Source organism: Hordeum vulgare, chromosome 1H (assembly GCF_904849725.1).
Source record: "Hordeum vulgare subsp. vulgare chromosome 1H, MorexV3_pseudomolecules_assembly, whole genome shotgun sequence".
NCBI classification, from domain to species: Eukaryota; Viridiplantae; Streptophyta; class Magnoliopsida; order Poales; family Poaceae; genus Hordeum; species Hordeum vulgare.
The window spans coordinates 335,765,715-335,788,681 of record NC_058518.1 but is presented as its reverse complement, the minus strand read 5'-3'; the positions used below and the strand labels follow the sequence as shown (position 1 = coordinate 335,788,681).

The 22,967-nt window shown below is 45.0% G+C and overlaps 1 protein-coding gene and 1 pseudogene across 2 annotated transcripts; both read right to left on the bottom strand.

Annotated features, from left to right (window-relative positions):
• Positions 1-2,418: 2,418 nt before the first annotated feature.
• LOC123399041 overlaps positions 2,419-22,967 on the bottom strand; it is a 42,023-nt pseudogene continuing 21,474 nt past the window's right edge.
• Positions 8,663-20,673, bottom strand: LOC123434655 (pyridoxal reductase, chloroplastic). Of its 2 annotated transcripts, none has more exons than XM_045115525.1 (8): positions 20,439-20,669; positions 19,104-19,332; positions 18,889-18,982; positions 18,599-18,722; positions 18,319-18,420; positions 18,059-18,210; positions 17,849-17,942; positions 8,663-9,192 (listed from the first exon to the last, which is right to left on the bottom strand). In XM_045115525.1, the coding sequence occupies exons 1-8, from the start codon at positions 20,583-20,585 to the stop codon at positions 9,007-9,009; spliced, it is 1,128 nt and encodes a 375-aa protein (XP_044971460.1). In that variant the 5' UTR covers positions 20,586-20,669; the 3' UTR covers positions 8,663-9,006. The 2 variants fall into 2 exon arrangements, with proteins under 2 accessions (XP_044971460.1, XP_044971461.1); XM_045115526.1 differs by lacking the exon at positions 8,663-9,192 and adding an exon at positions 16,845-17,203 and having other exon boundaries at positions 20,439-20,673.

Genomic DNA, 22,967 nt, shown 5'->3' with positions numbered 1-22,967 from the left:
GAATTTCCTCAAAAGGAATTTCCTCGACGATGAAATTCTAAAAATCGCCTATTCACCCCCTCCCCTCTAGTCGATATAACACACTTTCAAGTCTCAATCACAAAACAATGTCGTTGTACTGGTAAGACATGTTATATAGATTGCTATAAAAGCAAACACATTGAACATGCCACATATAACAACCACATATTTTCTGGAATGTTAAAACTCAACAGAAAAGGGTTGAAATGCAAAGTCCAAGGAGCCAGATTGCTCGATTGCAAAATGCAGTAAAGCGTAAAGCTAAACTGCAAAGATTCGTAAGCATGAGGATTGAATCAGAATTTACTTGAACCCATTTAGCATTAAGATAATGTCCGAACGGCCGAAAGGATATTCCCTTTCTTCCTCCTCGTAACCGTCGCCTCAGCGGCTACGACCTGGCGCGGGCGAGCGCGGGCAGCCATGACGCGGGCGGGTGCGGCCAGGGCCTCACGCAGCCACAGCCTGGCACTGCCTGCCAAGTAGCTGGCGAACGAGGGGATGCCACGGATAAGAAGCTAGGTGGCGTGGATGATGCTGGAGCCAAGGCCAGATCGGTGCGGGCATAGCCGACCGCCACTGTTGTTCTTCGAGTGGACGTCACGCGAGAGAACCTGCCGGTCGCGCACTGCATGGCGATGTCATTCTGTACTATGGTCGACGCGGCCATGCACTCGAGGGCCAAATTTTTTTGTTCTAACCTTTAGTGCAAAGAAAACGCAGATCTGACCCTAGTTCAAAAATACATTCAAAACTGACATCTTTACGTGACGCCAACGTCCCTGGCGTCTGGGTTGCATTGGAGACGCCAGGGACCCTGGCGTCTGGCTGGGCCCAGTCGATCAGCCTGTCGTTGACCAGATGACGTGGCGAATGTGCCAGACGCCACCAGATGACGTGGCGAATGTGCCAGACGCCAGGGTCCCTGGCGCCTGCCCCAGGACCAGATGCCAGGGTCCTTGGCGTCTCATAATTCCAATTTAGTGCAAACCTACTAGTGTCCGTTATGCGCACCCAGACGCCAGGGACCCTGGCGTCTCATATGTCCAATTTAGTGCAAACCTACTAGTTTCTGTTGTGCGCACCCAGACGCCAGGGACCCTGGCGTCTGGTCCTGGCCACATGACCAGACGCCAGGGACCCTGGCATCTGGGTCCTGAACCCAACTAGACTATGTGGTGGACTGTTGGTGTGGGTCCCACCACACTCACTTTCCCCTACCATTGCTGCTTCATTTCTGCTCTCCTCCTATCTCCTCCCCCTCAAGACCCCCATCAAATCCGAGCAAGAAGGTGAATCTCTAACATGAATCTTACCATAAACTTTGTTCCTTGTAGTATTCCCCTTCGATTAATCCAATTTTTTTGTTGAAACTTCTATATTATGATACATTTTGTACATCTTACATTTTTTACATCTTAGAGAAACCCTAGCTAAATTTAGTGTGTATTGAGTAGTTAGTGTGTATTGAGTAGTCATTTTCTGAAATACAGGATGAAACCGTTCATTTACGTTGAGGCTTCTGCTGAGGCGGCGACGAAGCGTGAACACGAATTTTATTAAGGAAAAAATGACCTACTGGATGGCAGCCGTTGATGTGTTGAATGCGGCGTGTAGAGCCTTTTCAAACTACTGTTTCTGTAAGGACGTTGCCAAAAGAATAATCGACAAAAAAGAGAGCGAGATCAAGAAGCTGAAGAAGAGGGAAAAAGATTGTCGGCGTGATCTTGCAATGCAAGTTTCATTGTGTGCAACAAGGGAAGAACATTAGCAGTTTAACATTCACAACCATGGCCAGGTCATTGATTGGTTAGTGAGGCAACCTTTTTTGCCACTGCCGAAGCAGGCTTCTCGTTGGGCATGGGTCAAAGAAAGAAATGATGTCGTTTGCTGCAATCCTGGACCTAACGACAATTAGCCTATGTAATCTTTGTCATTTGGAACTATAATGACATGTATCCATCAGCCTGTTATGTAATCTTTATCATTTGAACTATGTAATCTTTATCATTTCAACTATGCAATTTTTAGCATTTCAACTATGTAATATTTATCATTTGAACTATGCAATCTTTATCATTTGAACTGTGCAATCTTTATCATTCCAACTATGTAATCTTTATCATTTGAACTATGTAATCTTTATCATTCCAACTATGTAATATTTATCATTCCAACTATGTAATCTTTATCATTCATAACAAGTACACAAATTAAAGATAACATAACAGGTGCACTCCATTTCATTTCCTGACATGTTCACGAATTCAAGATAACATAAGGTGTTCACTACATGACAACTTCAAGAATTCAAGATAACATAGGTGTTCACTACACGACAAGTTCACTTCACGACAAGTTCACAAATTAAGGATAACATATCAAGTGCACTTCACTTCACTTCCTTCTTCCTCTCTTTGTGGCTTTCCCCTTTCTGGTAGGCACTTCCTCCTCTTCTTCGCTAGACTCCTCTTCTCCCTCTGCCTCTTCCTCTTCTATATCTTCCTCCTCTTCCTCTTCCTCCTCTTCCTCTTCTTCAATATACCGCATCCCCTTAGGCAAATTCTTACAATTATACTCCAAACTACGAAACCGAGAATTTAATCTCTTCTTTCTCGCCGCCCGTGGTGTCTTCTTCTTCATGGACTGTGACGGTTGTGGATCATCAATATCTACCTCATGCTCCTGTGCCGTCTCCTCTTCTATTTGTTCATCTTCTTCTATGTCATCGATGGTCAGCTGACGACGTCGAGCTCTAGAGGAGCGGCTTGTACCACCTGTAAACACGTCCACGGACTGAGCACCGTGGCAAGAAAGCATAGCTGCCCACTTGTGGAACCTTGACTTAAACTTATGAGAAAACACAAAACACTATGTTAGACGCGAATAAGTAATTCATTAAGACAAACATTTGTAAACACGATCATACCTCCAACGTGGTCCTAAGAGTTCTCTCAGATGATGCACCTCCTCGGGGATGACTAAGTGCTACATTGGCATCATTCATGCACATAAGGAACTCTCTACCCTTCAATTCATTAACACAACAAACATTCAGAATTGAAGAAGACAATGTAATGTTGGTTGGTTCTGATTCATTCACTTACCAGTTCGTCATGCATGGGTGCATAGTCCACTTGACTCCCTCTAGTCTCTCGCACAGCCATGTTGAAGGCATGATACCCTTCTGTAGCAGATGGATCTTCTGACACCAACTCAGACCACTCTTCCCTAGTCCAACCGGGCTTAAGCTTCAACCGGTAACGCTCCGCATACCACACAAGATATTTCTGGTAGGCAGAATCATTGTGGGGTCTATTCTCTTTGTCAATTAACGTCGCTCTCTGATTCCACATTGCTATCCACGTTTTATGTTTGGCAGCCCAATCCGATATATCCTGATTGTTCCTTCGACTGAACCTAAAATGATGCACGGTGGTTTAAACGACCATCAAACATAAACTTTCACAATGCTATAGTGCAAAATCTCATGAATCATTTTGTCTTACCCATGAAAACTTGTGATTACACTCCTGGTCTCCTCAGTTGGAATACCTTGGCGTTTCCCAAATTGCCTGGCAACACGGTCTACAAAGTGGAACTCGACAACGTAAAAGCATATCATTGGACACCTAGACCTCCAAATATTACTATCATGCGTGCACATCTGGTTGAGGTCGTACTCACGATCTTCCTCATAAGGACGCCAGAAACCTACAACAATAGGACGAGCTGAGATGTTAGGTACACGTTCTAATATGGTCGTCAGAAAAACCTACAATACAAGGAATTGAAATGTTGGTACCTGCTCAGCAGTTAAGGTGTCCAGCTCGTTCACATAACACTTGTATCGCACATGAGAGCTTCCTGTGTAAACAGACACCTGATCCCAATGATAGGCAACTGTAGGGCAACGATATGGATCTTCATCATGAAGCCCTTCATGTGGATTGGGGTTTGGGTTATCAGGGTTCTTTAACATGGGTCGTCCAACCGGCAACTGCTCTCACATCCACATAGAGAGGCTCCACACAAACCCACACAATGAAGATGATTCTCTTGTCCTCATTGACGCCCGATCCAACTGCAATTAAACATAAATGTTAGCAACGTGTGACGCATGACAAATTACAAAGAAAATGTCTGCAGATAGCTCTCACCTGACGATACAAGTATGATAGTGCTGCTGAACCCCAGCTAAACGGAATATGCCAATTCCTTAGGCGCTCCAAATACATCCAGAGTGTCGAGTTACCGGTTGCGTCTGTGAAGACTACTTTGGTTAGTATATACCAAAGATAGGCCCGAGCATATTGCTGTACTACAATATCATCGGCATCCGCAGGGCACGATGCTTTTCTCACTTCTTTTAACCAGGAATGCTTCAGTTTTGAGGCATCAGGCTTGCCTGGCAGAGGGGGAGGGGGTTCAACACCAATTAAGACGCCAACCGTTGTCGCCAGTTAACGGCACTGACATGACCCGTAACAGCATCGTCGTTGAGAGGAAGGCCGCTTATCATGGCCATGTCCTCTAAGGTCATCGTCATCTCCCCACAAGGAAGGTGGAAAGAGTGTGTCTCGGGCCTCCAACGATCAGTCAGTGCGGTGAGCGCTGCATGGTTCACCAGTGGTGGGTTCCTCTTGAATTGCAAAAACAAAGGGCAGCAGACCCAACCTTGCAATGTAGGGCTCGCATCACACGTCGTAGGGAAATTCATTTGCAGCATGACCCCTCATGCGCATAGCTACTACATTGTGCAAAGAATGTGAGCTTCATATCAGTACGACAAACACACATAAAAAACACAAATAATTGACAAGTCTTCGATTAATTCATCATACCTTACGATTCTCAATTGCACGACCATGGTGCACTTTGTCAAACTCTTTTATTAATCCATCATACCAAGGGCCATTATCATCCGCCATCCTACAAAAAATAACATACATGGAATTTAGTAGGTTTCTTTTGTAAAAAAATAAAGAAAGGCAAATACATACACCTATCATATACATACACCCTTCTATAAGAACTATCATATACATACACCTATCATACACCTATCATATACATACACCTATCATATATTATATACATACACTATCATATATTTCAAACTCTTCTATAAGAACTACATCATCTAACAACTACAAAACAATCCCTAATCTAATACATCATCTAACATCCAACCTAACCTAATACATCATCTAATACATCATATAACCTAACCTAATCTAATACATGCCTACAAAACGGTATCACCTAACCTAATACATCATCTAACATATAAGAACTATATCATCTAACAACTACAAAACAATCCCTAATACTAAGACAAAATCAACTAATCAAACATAACCTAATATTCAAAAATACTATCAAAATAAGATGTTGAAACAAAAAAATTTGGAGGGATTGGGAGAGATTACCTCAACGAAGCTTTGGGGATCCAATGTAGTGATTTTGGTGGAGGAGGGAGTAAATCAAGGGGGTGGGTGTGAGTTGAAGAGGGGGCGAGAGAGAGATGAGTTCTGGCGGCTGGGGGTGGAGGAAGAAGAGGGGTGGGTGGGTGGGTCAGGCCAGGGAGTTACTTAACCTACCCGAGCCAGACGCCAGGGTTCCTGGCGTTTAGGTCTGGCTAGACGTCGTGGCCCCTGGCGTCTGGCCCATTTGCCACGTCATCTGGTCAACGGGGGGCAGATCGAGTGGGCCACCACCAGACGCCAGGGTTCCTGGCGTCTCCAGTGCAACCCAGACGCCAGGGACGTTGGCGTCACGTAAAGAGGTCAGATTTGCAAAAAGTTTCAAACGAAGATCAAACCTGTATTTTCTTTCGACATTAGGTTAAAACACAAATTTTGGCCCACTCGGGAGCCCCGTGTGGGGTGCCTGCGCGCTGGATGTGCCCTCGCTGGTGGAGGGCTGCAGCATCGCGTGCCAGATGATGGCCACTGCTGCCTCGCAGGCTGCATGTGAACACATCATCAACCACATGTGCTGGTGCAGATGACCTTGCCAGGGTCAAGCGAAGCGTCGTATCGACGCGCTGGACGGAGCAGCCTGAGGCCAACTCCACCGCGCGACCCCAAACGGATGTCTGTTTTGCCTAGATTCTGTCCGTTTGGGTAGGGCGATGGGGTCGTGTCCGGGCCTGTCCTGGGATGCGGTGGCCGTGCGCCCAGCGCGCGGCCGCATCCTTTTGCCCCATCCTGTCTGTCGGGGCCTAAAATGCCCATATTTTCGTATCAAAACAAGTTTGCACATCAACCCAATCGAAATAGTCTCTAAATAAAATAGTTTTACAACCAAATTGAAATTCTCTTGAATGAACATAAAATGAACCAATACATCTATTGGTTGCCAATATGTTCCCACATGTGCTCAACCAAGTCATTTTGAAGATTCAAATGAGTGTGCCAATCACGAATCTCACGATGGAATTGGACAAATTGTTGAAGCGTGGCCGGTTCTTGGTGCAGGGGCTCAACATTTTCACCTTGATAATCAAATCCTTGGTCGAAGGTACTGTCATCACGCTCGTCCTCGACGATCATGTTGTGCATGATCACACAAGCAGTCATCACCTCCCAAAGCTTCCTTTCATCCCATGACAGTTCAGGGTTTCGAACGATACCCCATCAGGATTGAAGCACACCAAAAGCACGTTCCACATCCTTTCTAGCACTCTCTTGCATTTGGGCAAATTTCTTTCTCTTCTCATCTTGGGGGTCCGAGATTGTCTTCAAAAAACTTGACCACCGAGGATATATACTATCAGCTAGATAGTATCCCTTGTTGTACTGGTGGTCGTTGATCTCAAAGTTGACAGGGGGGAGTGGCCTTCTGCAAGCCTTGCGAAGACTAGAGAACGCTGCAGCACGTTGATATCATTGTGAGAACCTGCCATACCGAAGAAAGAATGCCATATCCAAAGATCTTGCGAAGCCATCTAATATGACAGTGCACACTTTAACATGCCCCTTGTACTGGCCCTGCCAAGCAAATGGACAGTTCTTCCACTCCCAGTGCATACAACCTATGCTGTCAAGCATGCCTGGAAAGCCTCTAGCTGCGTTGGTTCGCCAACAATCTCTCTGTATCAGCGGCAATTGGCTGCCTCAAGTACTCAGGGCCAAACACCTCGATCACAGCCTGGCAGAACTTGTACATTGACATCAGACATGTTGTCGCACTCATACGCACATACTCATCCACCAGATCGCCTGAAATTCCATATGCAAGCATGCGGATGGCTGTGGTGCATTTCTGGTAAGAGGAGAATCCTAGCTTGCAAAGAGCATCCGTCTTGCACTGGAAGTATGGGTCATGAGCAACCACTCCCTCTCGGATACGATTGAACATATGCCTTGCCATACGAAAACGGCGGCGGAATTTATCCGGCTTGAAGAGCGGTGTGTTCGCAAAGTAATCGGCATAGAGCAGGGCCTGACCCCTCTCCCTGTTGCGGTTCAGGTTCGGAGCACGTCCAGGGAGTGACCCCTTGTACTGAGGAAGCTTCCGTTGAATGTGGTCGTGAACCATCACTGCAGCCACCACAATATCTTCATCATCGGACGACGAATCGTCCGATGAATAAATGAAGTGGTGGAAGAAAAACTCATCACCACTGTCCATACCTTTGCGGGCAAAGTGTCGAACACCTTGCGCTCGAGGTGGCAAAGAGGCCGCGATGATTACCTCGATGCAGGGGTGGTTGGTGGCCGGCTATTGGCTGCTCTGGAGCACTCGTCGGAAGCTGTCGTGGCCGCCGTGGTACGTCGCCTGCGGTCGCATCCACTCTGCCGCCGGCTACGACGGCGACGGCCAAACCTCCTCCGATCGACGCCCAAACTACGGCGAAAGCGCGGGCGTGGTGGCGGCCATGTCGAGACGGGGTTTGCTATGGACGGCCGGGGGATGAGGTGGCCGGGGAATAGCGGCGGCGCCGTCGGCGGGGCGGGAGAGGGGGTGGAGGCGTTGGAATTTCTGGGAGTACTTGTGTCCCCGACACGCGGACCACGGGCGGACAAGGGCGTGCGGCGAGCGCGTCCGCGCGATGTCCATTTCCTCCAAACTAGGCGCAAGTTTGGACCGAGGATGGGTCGAAAACGGGCAAAATCCAAACATTTGTCCATTTGGGTCCGCAGGTTGATCCGCGGTATTTGTTCGTTCTATTCCAAAAGGACGCACGCGAATAAAATGAGGTCGCGCGGTGAAGTTGGGGTGATGACGCACCATCGGAATCAGCGGGTGCATGTGTAGACGCCAAGTACAAGACGCACATGGACAGTAGCCGTCCGACTCGTGCACCACCGAAATCCATGGAAGTTCCTTGTTTAATCACAGAGAGGAAATCAAATTTGTGTGCACCTGATTGATTTCTCCTCTGCAGATGCATGCATGCTGCGTTTCCTTGGACGGAATGGTTCGTCGCTTCCGCCGGTGGTTTGTGGGCTGCGCGCGGCCGGCATCACGGCAGTGTTCGGCGTGGCCTTTTTCCACGCGCTAGTGCCGGAGGTTTCCTGTCGGTGCTATTTCCGCCTCGCGCCGATGCAGTCCTGTGTCGGAAATGCTTAGTTGCTCTCTATGAAGAAACTATCATGCTGATAACGTGTTGAAGATCGAAAGAGAGTCGAGAGACAACAAAATGAATCAACTCTATTATTAATGATTGAGTACAAGTATATGTAGCCCTTGAGGATGCGTCCAACAGACACGATGGTCCGAAAAGACACGAGCGAACAGTCGCGTTCCTTGTGCATGACGGTTAGGGATAGTGAAGATTCTTCTTAATTAACACGTGGGTTAATTAAATCTCAACAGGCAATCAGCATACAGCTCTAGACATCTAGTCAGGATTTATACAATGGTATAACTCTGAAGTTCTGAACCGAACTCTGAACTAGGCACAGAAGAGAAAGCAACCTGCTCTGCTCTTATTTCAGGTTGCTGTCATGTTTAATACGGAGTACTACAGTTTGCTCATGTGGTCTGAAATATGTTCTGAACCATTTTCTTGGGGCACTCCATCGCCGCGGCTTCCAGCTCTGAGATCTCACCAGGGCTCAGCCTCCAGCCAAGCGCACCCAAGTTGTCCTCCACGTGTCTAACTGTTTTCACGCCGGGAATCGGAATTGCGCCTTTGCAAATGCACCAGTTTATAGCCACCTGCATTCAGTTCAGGGTCAAACTTATACGATGTCGCGTTGTTTGAGAAATTCAGATTCGTGTGGCCATATTTTTATTATTTACTTCTTCCGTCTCATAATATAAAAACGTTTTTGATATTAATGTAATGTTAAAAATGTTTTCATATTGTAAAACGGAGTGAGTACTTTTTTGCGCTGGGTAAGGGATTTATAATTAGCCTGGACTGGAGAGGTCCATATCACAGTCTTACATAGACTTCAGGGCCATATATTTTTAACGATGAGGACAAATTACATTGACTTCATATCGACCCACGTGCTTCAATCTTTTCTTAAAGACCCTACATAAGATGGTTCTGTATTTGTCGGTAACATGTCATCGGCGCGCTAATTGGCACTAAACGCCTTACCATGATGCCCCTTCAAACATAACATTGAGATAGCGTGCTATTTAAAAATATGGACGCGACTACTGTCCTATGAGTCAGAGGTTAAGCAACAGATTCAAACGATCGTAACCTACCTTACTATTCAACACGCTCGATTTTAGTTTTCTTTCCAACGCCCTGATGCACTCTTTTCGTTTGTGAAAAAGTGGATCAGCTAATTACTCTCAATTGATCTTAAATCCGCATGCATGTACACAAAAACCAAAGTGTCATCAAAGTTTCCAATAAAAATCAAACTTTAAAACGTTTTGTAGCATAAACCGTTGCTCCGATTCAAAATACATTTTCACATAATTTTTTTGTCTCAACGAGACATCCCATATTTATATGTTCCGACAACTTTTTTTCTGATCAGAAGTTACCATATCTGTGATACCTAAGTTATCACATCTATGCTACATAAATTATTATCATATTTGAACCAAGTTACCGAGACATGAAAAAGTGTTCCTTCAGCCTTTTCTCATATGCACATGCATGAATGCATAAGAGGACAAAGCTAACCTCATCCTATATTTTTCCTCAAACCATCGCTCCAATTAAAATTCTGATTTCATAAAAACAATCATCATGACGAAACCATGGAAACAAGAACTCTTGCTCGCATGTTACGACGATTTTTCTTCAGGTCAAAAGTTAGCACACCTGAGCTAGAATATATAATGTATCATTCCTACGGTTCGTATATTACCTTCTTATTTACACATAATTTTTTTGGGGTATGTTTTCAACAACTTCTTCTTCGGGTCAAAGTTGCCGCCGTGTTTTATACCTTAATTTATTAGGTATACGATATGTATATTAACATACTATTTACACTAAAATCTATGAGGGTATGTTCTCAACAATTAATTTTCACCGGGTCGTAGTTATCGTGGTGTTTGTACCTAAGTTATGAGGTCCAAATGTGTAGATTACCATGGTTAAAGTTGTCATGATGTGTGTACCTAAGTTACGAGGTACACGGTGCTTAGATTACCATGGTTAAAGTTGTCATGATGTGTGTACCTAAGTTATTAGGTCTGCGGTGCTTGTATTATCATGCTATTTATACAGGAGTTATCGGGGTTGTGTATTCAGTAACTTTTTTCCCAGGTAGAAGTTATCGCAGTTTTTGTGCCTAAGTTATCAGCTTTGCGATGCTTATATTACCAAGATATTTATACATAAATTATCGAGGCAGGGAAGGGGGTATTCAGTAACTATTTTTCCAGGGTAAAACTTGCCATGGTGTTTGTACTTAAGTTATCAGGTCTGCAGTGTTTGTATTATCATGTGATTTATATTGAAGTTATCGCGGGTGGGACAACAACTCTTTTCCCCGGTAAAAGTTATTGCGGGGTTTGTACCTAAGTTATTAGGTATGCGACGGTTATATTACCAAGATACTTATGTCGAAATTATCAAGGGGGACATTCAGTAATTGTTTTCCCAAGGTAAAAGTTACCGAGGTGCTTGTACCTAAGTTATCAAATATGCGATGCTTGTATTAGCATGCTATTTATATAGAAATTATCGCGGGGAGGGGGAGAGGGTGTATTGAATAACTTTTTCCTCGGGTAAAAGTTATCCAGTGTTTGTACCTAAATTATGTGGTCTGTGGTATGTATATTACTATGCTACTTTTGACAAAAGTTATGTTTGTTCCTAAATTATTAGTTCTACATTGTGTCTATTACCATCCTATTTATATAGAGGTTATCGGGGACTACTTTTTCCCCGGTAAAAGATTACTGAGGTGTTCGTACCTAAGTATTAGCTTTGCGGTACGTATATGACCCTGCTATTCACAAAGATGTCACCACAAGTATATTTTGAATATTATTTTTCTGACGGTTAAAAAGTTACTATGATATTTGTACGTAAATTATCAAGTCAACGATGCATATATAACGATGTTATTCATATAGAACTTACTGTAGTATTTTCCAACAACTTTATTTCTTGGGTCAAAGCTCATGTGGCCACAAAATCTCAATTACGAAAATGGCAAAATAAATATTCCTAGCAACCATTAAAAGTACCATGGCAAATTAACGTAGACTGAGTGAATAGTATAGTGAGTAAAGTACTCCTTCCGTTCCTAAATATAAGTCTTTTAAAAGATTTCATTAGTGAACTACATATAAAATAAAATGAATGAATGTATATTTTAAAGTTTGTCTATATTTCTAAATAAAAAAACTTATATTTAGAAACAGAGGGAGTACCATGAATGTGATCGAACTGGACAATCAGGTGCTAGTTGGAAAAAGAAAGGAAAAAAGCTGATGTATAGTACTAAATGCAAAAATTAAGAGATTAAACAAATAGTGCGTCATAGGCGAATTGGTTAGTGGGCGTTGCCCCTAGCCCTCCCAGTCGAGATGGCCGAATTCCTGCTGACTGAAAAATAGTTTTTTCATAAAAGTAGATACTCAGATAAATATTCTGGCGGCTGCACGTGGATGAGTGTATCGAAGGGTTATCAAGGTGTGCCGATCTATCGCAGAATTCATGCCGATTAAAAAATATTGTTTTCGTAAAAGTATTGCTTAGTATGAAGCCCCTTCAAACACTATAACACGAAGATAGAGTGTTATTCCATTTCAAAAAAAAAAAGATAGAGCACCATTAAAAAGAATAATACGGCCAGCAGGTTCTATTTGGATGGCCTTAGGTTTTATTTTTGTCAAAATCTTCAACATCAATAATTGACTTTTACTTCGCATCATTAAATAGAAAAAATATGGCTATGTGCATCAATCTATACGGAGGAGTGATCTTTCTTTCCAAAAAAAGTTAGGCATGTCAAGACCGTAAGGGCATCACTGCCTCTCAAAGTGCACTCAATCTGTTTGTTTCCGACATGGCTTAGTGGGTAACAGCGGGCTACCCACCCCAGACGTAGGCAGTGATACTCACAAAAAGTGTGTTTTCTTTTTAGCGCAAGATACTCAGATAAATAATCGGACGGCTGCACGTGAATGAGCGTATCGAAGGGTTATCGAGGCGTGCAGATCTATCGCAGAATTCCTACCGACTGAAAAATAGCTTTCACATAAAAGTATTGCTTAGTATGATGCCCCTTCAAACACTACAACACCAAGATAGAGCGTAATTCCATTTCAAAAAAAAAAGATAGAGCGCCACTAAAAGAATAATATGGCCAGCAGGTTCTATTTGGATGGCCTTGGGTTTTATTTTTGTCAAAATCTTCGACATCAATAATTGACTTTTACTTGGCATCTTTAAATAGAAAAACTGTGTCTGTGTGCATCAATCTATACACAGGCGGGATCTTTCTTTCCGACAAAAGGTTAGGCATGGCAAGACCGCGAGGGCATCATTGCCTCTCAAAGTGCACTCAATCTGTTTGATCCCAACATGGCTTAGTGGGTAACAACGGGCTTCCCACCCGAGAGCGTAGGTGGGTTTGGCGGGCAAGTACAATTTCAAACAAAGGCAAAGACACTGACATTGGAAACTTGGTCATGTGGCAGAGAACAAGCAAAACCTCACCAACGGTGATCGTGACTTCGATTAGACTGTATCACTTTTCACACCAAGTCACACACGTACCATGTGTGGGAGGAACCATCATGTGACCATGTGAGCATGCTGAATTCGTTAGAGGAAGCTTCACTGGTTAGCGGTGCAAAACCTTGTTGATGTTGTCGTGTATGTCCACCTCCCTCTAACATGAGGCGGGCTTTCTATTATTGCCACTTCTCAAACCTTCTCACGCAAATAATCAGCACATAGTGACCTCTGCCCTCCGGCGCCAGAACAACGTCTTTGTTAGGGGCGGATGAGCACTGCCAAGGTTCCCACCTGCTCCAACTAGATCACGAAAGAGCGTCGCCTTGGTCGCACCGACGAGCATGGCCACAAACTACTTGAACTAAACCTATGAGAGCTTACTATAGTTGAAGGGCCGAGTAAAGGTGGAGGAACGTGTATATAATTTGTTATGGACACACCCGAACGGTGTTGTGTGTGCCTCTCCGACACAGTCAATGGTGATTCAATTAGTCAGGCTTCAACAAGCTCAAGTCGACCCTTCAAAAATTAATTAATTTTTAGTGCAACTATTTAGTTTAGACCTAGCCCACCTCCCATACTAGTCCCTCCATTCCTAAATATAAGTCTTTTTAAATATTTCAATAAGAGACTATATACGAAGCAAAATGAATGAATCTATACTTTAAAATATGTTAATATACATTGTATGTAGTTCCTTGTTGGGATCTTTAAAAGAACTTATATTTTAAAAAACGGAGGGAGTACTTCTTAGTTTTATTTTAGAATTAAGTACTTCTTAGTTTGGATTTTACAATGTTCGGGAATTTGAAAAAAGTTCCGGAATTTTAAAAAATATCCCCGAATTTAAAAAAAGATTCCGAAATTTGGTTTTTTTTCTGGAATTTCGGAAAAAACTTTTGGAATTTGAAAAAATGTTCTGGATTTTTTATCAAAATGTTTAGATTTTTTTAAAAACGAAATTTGGAAGAAATGTACCATAATTTAAAAATATTCCAGAATTTCTAAAAATATTCCAGAACACGGAAAAAATAGAAAAACAATTACTATATTTTATGAAATAAAAAAGTAAGATGGGCCGGCCCAGTTTGGGGCAAGCCGAAGATGGGATGGCCCAATCAAGGGGTGTCGGTCCTGTGCGGCACACGACTCCTTGCTAGAACGCGCGGCAAATAGGAAGTCCCAATGTACGCTGCGCAATTAGCTGAGCTTTTGCAAAGCTAGCCCATAAAGGACTACTAAATGCGCTATTGTAGCCAGTGATGTACTCCTACAATTAGGTTTATATGGTAGTGTTTCAGTCACTGTGGTGGTCCACATTGTAGCAATTGGGATTTAGTTATCGTTTTAAATTTTGAATATATTTTTTATTATAAAAACCAAACCAATTATGAAATTGCTAAACATTTTTGAAAAAACACAAACACTTTATTTATGCTGGGAGTGTTTTTAATATTTCAAACATTTTACATAAACACACATATATTTTTACAATAACCATTTAAATTTCTCGAATTTCTGGTTTTATTTAAACACAATTTTTTTTTGAAAATTCTTGAAAATTTTACTACATTGTGAGAAATTTATGGAACTGAAATCAATATTTTTAAACATTCTTTTTATTCTAAAAATCCAAACTCTTTTTAGAAATTTTGAACACGTTTTGAAACTTAAAACACACAAATATTTTTTGAAATTTGTTATTTCTTGAGAAAAAAGTAGAGAAGAACAGAAGAAAGAAAAAATTAAACCGAAAAAGAAAATAAAATAAAAACCAAGAAAATAAAATGTCGAAAACAATAAGACTATTTCAGGAGAAGTGTCCCGTAACGAACCCTCCAAACGGGACGACCCATATCTCTGTTGCTCGCTCAAAATCGTGCGTAGGGACAACCGCAATTCTATTTTTTAGCACAATGTACTCGGTTTTATTGATTGATAGTCTTTTTTTAGAATCAGTTGATAGTCATAGGAATACAAGCATTATGAGGTAGACCAAGCCAAGTATGCCTGCCCGGTTGTATAGAAGATGCAAACCTAACTAAGTTGTGGGCTTCATAATTCGAGCCTCTTTTTTCATGGATAAAAATACATAGATTAAAAGAAGATTTCATATCTATTATTTCCTTCAAGATAACTGCATATTTCACTCCTTGCCCATCAGCTTGTCATTCACCACACTTCGACAATCTGACGCTACATGCAACCTCTGGAGATATAGGTCTATAGCCAAAGCGAGACCCTCCCAGCACGCCAACGCTTCTAGGATAGATGGTTCGGTCACACCCGGTATAACCAGAGTTGAGGACGAACAAAATTCCTATATGACACCTATTGGCGTTAATTTGTCGATGCATGAGCAACATTTCGGGGTGGGCCTGCACTTTAAGCATTTCGACAATCCCAGTTTTGGAAAACTTCTAGAAATTTGTCGAACCGTTTATTTTTCATGTTTATTTTTTCTCCTTTTACTCTTTTCCATTTTATTTCTTTCCTTCTTTTTATTTCTTTTTCCCTTTTTCTCAACTTTTTTTTCTTTTCCAACAAATGTTCAGAAATTTTAAAAAATGCTCATTTCTCCAAGAAATATTTCTGTTTCAAAATTTCTTCGAAAACTTCAAAACACTTTAGCATTTCACAGAATTGCTTGGTTACTTTAAAAATATGTTTGAAAATTCGGAAAAGTTTAGAATTACAAAATATAGAAAAAATCGCATTTTTAATAAATTCGGAAAATGTTCCTACTTCCAAACTTTGTTCACAAATCCAAAAAACTGGTCATGTTTCAAAATTGGTTCAGAAATTCAGAAATGTTCGCGCTTTAGAAAAAATGTTCATAATTTGTTGAAATAATCGTGTTTTCAATTATGGTCCATTTTTCAAAAAACATACGCATTTAAAAGAAATGTTCATAATCTTGGAAAATGTTATCATTTTCAATTTTGTTCCTGTTTTCGTATAATGTTTGGATTCCCAAAATATGTTTGTGGTTACAGAAAATGTTGGTGTTTTTAATTAATTGTTCAAAAAAATTAATTGTTTGCATTTCAGAAAATATTTACGTTTTCTAAAAGAAAAAGACGTCCGAAATATCCAAAAAAATAAATCCGCCGTGCCTTGTAGTTCATATATATCGGGCAGTCTATTTACACACCAAATCTCAGGAACTACAGTGCTAGTTATGAGGTTCACTAGTGGAAGGTCTTGGATTCGGTCCCAGTCACGCACTTTAGTTTTTGGGAATTTTATATTGGTCGCTCACTGCTAGCCGGCCTACTCGGGTGAGCCCCCTGTGCAGCGTTACATAGGCACTTTTCGAGTGGCTGACATGTGGGATAGATGGGCCCGGTGGGCTAGGTGATAGCTCCGCCCTTGTGTAAAATTATGTGGAAAGTCTAACACTCAGCCGGCGGATTCAGTTTGGGGCATCCGCCAACACTAGCGCTTGACACGTGTTCTCTATGAATTGGTGCATTGGTCTACTCTTTCTTGCATCGCTTAGCCGATTTATTTTTCTCCATCGTTTGGCTTTTTGTTCCTCTTTCTGCAACATGATCTCTATTGTATTTTTTTAACATGATCTGTGTTGCAAAAATTTCTGCAGCAAGATCTATGTTACAAAGTTTTTCGCAACATGATCTTTGTTGTAAAAATAGAGGACCACACGCGACCGCTAGATTGCGAGATATGACGGCGATCCGCCGACGGTTGTTTCGGGAATTGTTTCTGTAACATGAACGTTGTTTCTGCAACACTATTATTGTTTCAGGAATTGTTTCTACAACATGACCATTGTTTCTGCGACGCGGCCGTTGCAAGGTGAGGTTTGGCGTAGGCCTGTCGAAGAGGAAACTCCAACACGTGACGGAACCTAGGTTTCATGATTTTTTCAGAGTGAAACAGAGATGATGTAGAAATTAATCCACGCTTCTCGATGCGATCTGCTCGAAGACGGCAGTTTAGCTCCTGCACGTCGACGGAGGGCTGATTTTGCGGTGGGCTGGCGGCGGCGCCGCGCGGGGCGCAACTCTATCCGGGTCGGGAAAGAGTATTTAGTTTCTGCAACAAACCATTTGTTGCGGGAAATAACGACTGAGCATGCGGGATGCGGACGCTAGATTGAACGGCTATTAGCTCGGGCATCCAACGACTGTCCAGGTGACGGATAATTTTTAGAAATCGACCGACGGACGCGTAGTGTTCCCCAAAATTATGGCATGCACATGGTTTTCTAACATATTTTGGTAGGTTAAAGCCAAATTTCAAGAATTCCACATTTACTGTACGGAGAAAAAGACTACTTGCTGTGACAGACCACTCATCATTTAGCAAAATTCGGGTCACTCCAAAGTCGTTGTGCACTTAGGAAAACACGCATAGAGATGTAAATGACAAATAAGTGGCAGTCACAAGTCCCATTTATTTAGCTTTTTCTAATTTTATAGTTCATTTTTCTCGAAAAAAAAACAAAATTTTAAACTACTACTCCCTCTGTTCCTAAATATAAGACTTTTCAGAGATTGCACTATGAACTATATACGGATGTACATAGATATATTTTAAAGTATAGATTCACTTATTTTGCTTCGTATGTAGTCTTCTAATGAAATCTCTAAAATGTCTTATATTTTGGAACGGAGGTAGTAGATAATAAGTGGGTTTAAATGGGATTAAATGGGACTGGGTCCATCCCTAAACACGCACCTGGGACATGGTTTTGCCCTTTCGGTCGGCAATACTCTTCAAGCAAGACAGCAGGGACTCCAGCCCAGGAAGAATCTGCCGGAACAACACAGATCTGCATTGCAGGACATATTCAGAAAGAAGAAGGACAGGCACTCACTCATCAACCGCATTGCATGTTTAGAAAAAACATACGTAACAGCGTATTTTCTCGTCCGCATTGGCCATTACCTTGGCCCATTTGGAAGGTTAGAGGCGTCGTACTTCCCGGTGAGCATGCCCAGCCCAAGCGGGCTATAAGCGATGAGACGAACGCCCAGAGAGTCGCACACGGTTTTCAGCTCCATCTGCTCCTCACCCATGCTCAGCAGCGAGAACTGCACCTGCATTCACAGTATGTTTGAGGCATAATAAAAAAAAACTGAATGAGAAGTATATTTCGGCCCAATAGGCCCAACGTGCACGCCCAGCCATTATTTTCTCGCAGCTACCTGAGCTGAGCTCAGGGGGACACCTCTGGATGCTAGGTAGCTGTGGATCTTCAGAAGCTGCTTCGGCCCGTAATTGCTCACACCCACGGCCCGGACAAGACCCTAAAAACGCCATAAACTTCCAGTCATGTTTCAGAAGCTTTGGTCAATTATGTGTCTGAAGAAATGATAGTCAAATCATACATATGTAGGAGTAAGTGTGCACTGCACTAAAAGGAATTCAGGAATTCAGAAACTTTGTTCGATTGCATGATATGATTTGTCTGAAAAAAATGGCAACCTTGTCATACATTTCAACTAGACCGTCCCAGAGAGCGCGCTCCTGCAGAGGCGCATAGTTGGCAGTAGACCAATGCAGCTGCCCTATTCCGAGACGGTCGATCTGTAACCTTTCTAATGACGACCTGCAAAAGAGGCACTCCGTAAGGTCATTAGAAGCTCAAGGTAACGCAACTTCTCAGATATGCTCCGTCCCCAGTGAGCTATATGTTTCTGCACAAATCCATTGAACGGAGTTGAACAAAAGGACATATGGCCGATGTACATTAAGCACACAAATTGGAGGAGTACCTGCAGGCGTTGACAAACTGGCCGGACGTTAGTCGCCAAGGATACGCGGCAAACTTCGTTGCGATGACCACGTCGTCTGGAGATTTTATTGGCCCTGTGACAATACAAGGGCATAGAAATGTTATAAAATTTAAGGCCATACAAATGACAGAACAAGCATCAGTTCACAATTGCTGAATACATTTTGAGCAATTATGCTATCTAATAATCCAAACCTTGGCACTCGCGGATAAATTTGCCGAGCAGCCTTTCGCTTTGGCCGTTCAACTTCCCAGTTCCATAGGAGTCGGCGGTGTCGAAAAGGTTTATGCCATTCTTCAGAGCCAAATTGAAACACTCCTGCAGTTCACTGTCCATGCTTTCCTCGTAGCCCCAGAGCAGCTGGTTGCCCCAAGCCCATGTTCCAAAACCCATGGGGGAAACTGAAAGGGGCCCAACATTCACCTACATTTGTGAAACAACAATTTTACCTTAAACCGATTTCAGTGAAGACGAGTTGATAACCACACCCAATAATTGTGTAGTCCACGATTTTTTTTCTGAAGATTGTGTTGCATGTTATGGTTCAGAGTGTCATGTGAGCACTACAGAGATGCAAAACTGAGAGTTGGCTCGACAGATTTCCGGACACTGCACCTGTTAAGAGTTCAATGTTGCACTAGTCCGTCAGGAAGAGGGATACGAGCTGATCAGGTCAACGAACCCTCTGCTTGTTTTGACAGTGGTACCAACTCTCTTTTTCTTTGAGAGAGAGGTGCCATCAGCTAATGTTACTAGAGACACCGTGTCAGTAGCTTTTCACCCACCTAGTAGTAGAGTTAAAATAAGCACAGCAACAGCAAACTTTGTCAAGTCTCTAAGCGTTCTCACGCAATGTGGAACTTTTGGGTTGCCGTGCTGCACGGCTTCGGTAAAGAGGAACGGCAGCATCAGAGTGGATATCGACAATCGCTCTGAACCAAACGAACAGGGGCATTTCCCGTTTGATCCCTAGCCTAAAAGATACCACCACAGGTTAAGGCGCCTGCAGTGCACTACTAATCTAATCGCGTTCCTGTTCGAGCCTCGTGAACGGGTTACAGGCGTGGGTGTGTGCGAATTCAGACGGGAACATGAAGTTTGTCCTCGTGTCTCGTCTACTCGCCATGCTCCTTGATGGCGAGCTGTACCGCGCAGCTCATGTCATGTCGCGAAATCAGCAACGCACTGTGGAAAAGAGCGTGCCGCTGTGTAACCATTCAATGGAGTTTGTACTGATAGTCTGATACTGTACAGGAAAAAAAATCGCAACGACTGCGCAGCGCTGGTGCTGTAGTTAGGGCTCCGGATACGCACGGCTGCAGTGGTTATCAGAAACAGGGGGAAATTTCCGATGGTTGCGCGGCTTCAGGCCTTCGCTATTATAGAATTCATGCAAAATCGACGTGAAATCTGAGAAGCGATTGCCTTGTGTGTGTGTGTGTGTGTGTGTGTGATCTTGAGATTTCGGCTAGCGTATGACTTTAGTATCATGCACACAACATGTATGGGTTGAGCTAGCGTGTTGGAACCTTTTCCCACGGCCAGAAGAGTGGTCCGAGGCGCAGCGCGGCGGCAGGCGGCGGCGGTGACGAAGCTCGTCCGAGGAGGATGCCTCCGCCGTGCGTCTGCGACGAGAAAGGCGTCGCCGGCGCCGCCTTGGCAGCCGGCAGAGCCATCCTCGGTGGAGGGCGGGGAGAGAGGGAGTAGGCACGATCTTCAGGCGCGTTGGTTCGTGTCCGTTCGTCTCGCGATAAAATCCCATTCGTTTTTTTTTTCTGCGGGACGTTGCAGTTTACTTGCGCGTGCATCGCTCGTGATCTCCTTTTTTCTTTTGAGGCAATCGTACGTGATCTCTTGTTTGGTTTAACCCCGGTGGCGGTGGGGAAGCACAATGTAGGCTAAATTTGTTCGGCCCTAAGAGCATCTTCAGCCGCATCCGTAATAAGGGAAACGCTGTCGTTCCACCGACGGATCCTGATTTCGCGTCCACCGTCTCCTTTATTCGTCACGTGGCCGGGCGGACGAGCCGTGACCCGTTTTCTGAAACAACTCCATTGTTTCTGCAACTTGGAAGTAGTTGCAGAACGAGGGACCCAGGCATGGCGACGACGGCTTCCACGGGAAGAGCTCGCCGGCCGCCCCGCCGCCGGCCGCCTCGCCGCCTAGAGCTCGCCGGCCGCCCCGCCCCGCCGCCAAGAGCTCGCCGGCCGCCCCGCCCCGCCGCCAAGAGCTCGCCGGCCGCCCCACCGGCCGCCCCGTCGCCTAGAGCTCGCCGGCCGCCCCGCCGGCCGCCCCGCCGGCCGCCCCGCCGCCTAGGTAGTGGTTCTGCAACTTGAGCTTTGTTGCAAAATTTCTTGAAACATGACCCTTGTTGCAAAAAATTCTCCCGCAAAAACGAAGAAAAAAATCTTGCAACAAGCAAATTGTTTCTGAAACTCGACCGTTGTTTCAGGAATTAACAGATCCAAAGTTTATTTCTTGCAACAAAGCGAAAGTTTCCGCAACTCGAGCGTCGTTTCAGAACCATGCGGCGGGGATGCAGGGCGTTAGATCGCCATCCAACGGCTAGCTAGGTGACGGATAATTTTTAGAAATCATCCGGCGGATGCGTAGCGTTCCCCCCGTAATAAGCCTTCGTTTAAATTTTTTCGTTGACCAAAAAAATAAAATGACCCAGTTGCATCTTCACTAACCCGTTTTTCTTCGGTTAGGATTAAAATAGGCCCCAACGGTCCCACGTCAAACTGAACGCGCTCGGTCGCTCGGGGGCGCCGATTGAAACATTTTTGGCGCGAAAAATCTCTAGGCCTGCCGAGTCAGCGATTGACGCGCGCGGTTGTTGTCCTCGTCGCCTCGTTTCCTGCAGAAATCAATGCGAAGGCTGCGCCGCCGGTCAGCCTTTCATTGATTCACGGGCGGCACAGTGAAGGTGCGGCGATGCACGTCCCATCGGTTCTTGCCACACGTTCACATGGCGCCGTTCCCGTGCCCGCCCGCCCGCGGCTATATAAGGTGTCCTCTCCTCGCTGATGGCCACACACCTCTCTCGTCGATGCCCTTTCATCTCCTTCTTCATCATCGACGCCTCCTCTCCCGTTCTCTCCCCAAAAGATGGTCGAATGCTTCCCCGGCGACGGAGCGGTAGCCAATGGCTTCGGCCGCCGCCACCTCCACGAGGACGAGGCCCGCCTTCTCTACGAGGAAGACTACCGGGGTCATGGAGGGTGAGCGCCAGCGGAGTCCCGGTGCCACCGCCGCCTATTGGAGCTGACCGGCTGGCGGAGATCGCACACATCCGGTCGTCGCTGTCGGAGAGCTCGCGCAACGTGCCGAGGTACGTCCCCGACAGCAACATGTTGTGGACGGCGTACTTCGAACGCCGTCACGCCGACCAGCTCGCCACAACTCCGAGGGGCGCCGCCAATGGTGGTGCGTCCCCGACCGCACCTTGGAGGTCGTCCTTGAGGACATCGAGGGCGGCAACTCGCCGAGGTACGAGTACCCACCACCACCCGCCTTCTCCCGCCGTCGTGGCAGCTCCTGGACGCCGAGGCGGATGGAGACGGCACCGTCCTCCTCGTCCGGCTCCCGCTCCTCCGGGTAGCCGCCCCCCCCCCCCCCCCGTCAAGCCGGAGCCGCAGGAGACGCTGCTAGGGCGGCGCACACGCAGCTGCGGCATAGTCATCAATGAGCCCGGTGCCACCTCCCGCCTCGTCAAGCCGAAGACGGAGCCGAGACTCCTCCCCATCAAGCAGGAGCACCAGGCCATGACGGCTGACGATGAGACCACCCTCAAATGGGCGCGGGACGACTACGCCCGGGAGGAGATGGAGCGCCAGTGACGCGCCCTTGAGGAGATCGCCGCCCGGCGCCGCGGCCGCGAGGAGGACGACGTTGTCATCCTCGACGACAGTAACGAGGAGGCGTCGGGGCCTTCCAACCCCGTTCGCCACGACGACCCACGGTAGGGGTGCAACAAGGACGGCGGCGGAGCGCAGGACGACGACGACAGTGACTACACAAATTTCTACAAGCTTCTGGGCATGTAGAAGGTGGCG

What these genes read in the sequence shown, in the direction of transcription:
- LOC123434655 (XM_045115525.1), bottom strand. Translation starts at nt 20,585, where the DNA reads ATGGCTCTGCCGGCTGCCAAGGCGGCGCCGGCGACGCCTTTCTCGTCG. An exon ending in ATTTATCCGCGAGTGCCAAG is followed by an intron (nt 18,983 to 19,103) that starts GTTTGGATTATT and finishes GTATTGTCACAG; the next exon opens with GGCCAATAAAATCTCCAGAC. An exon ending in CAGTTTGTCAACGCCTGCAG is followed by an intron (nt 18,723 to 18,888) that starts GTACTCCTCCAA and finishes CCTCTTTTGCAG; the next exon opens with GTCGTCATTAGAAAGGTTAC.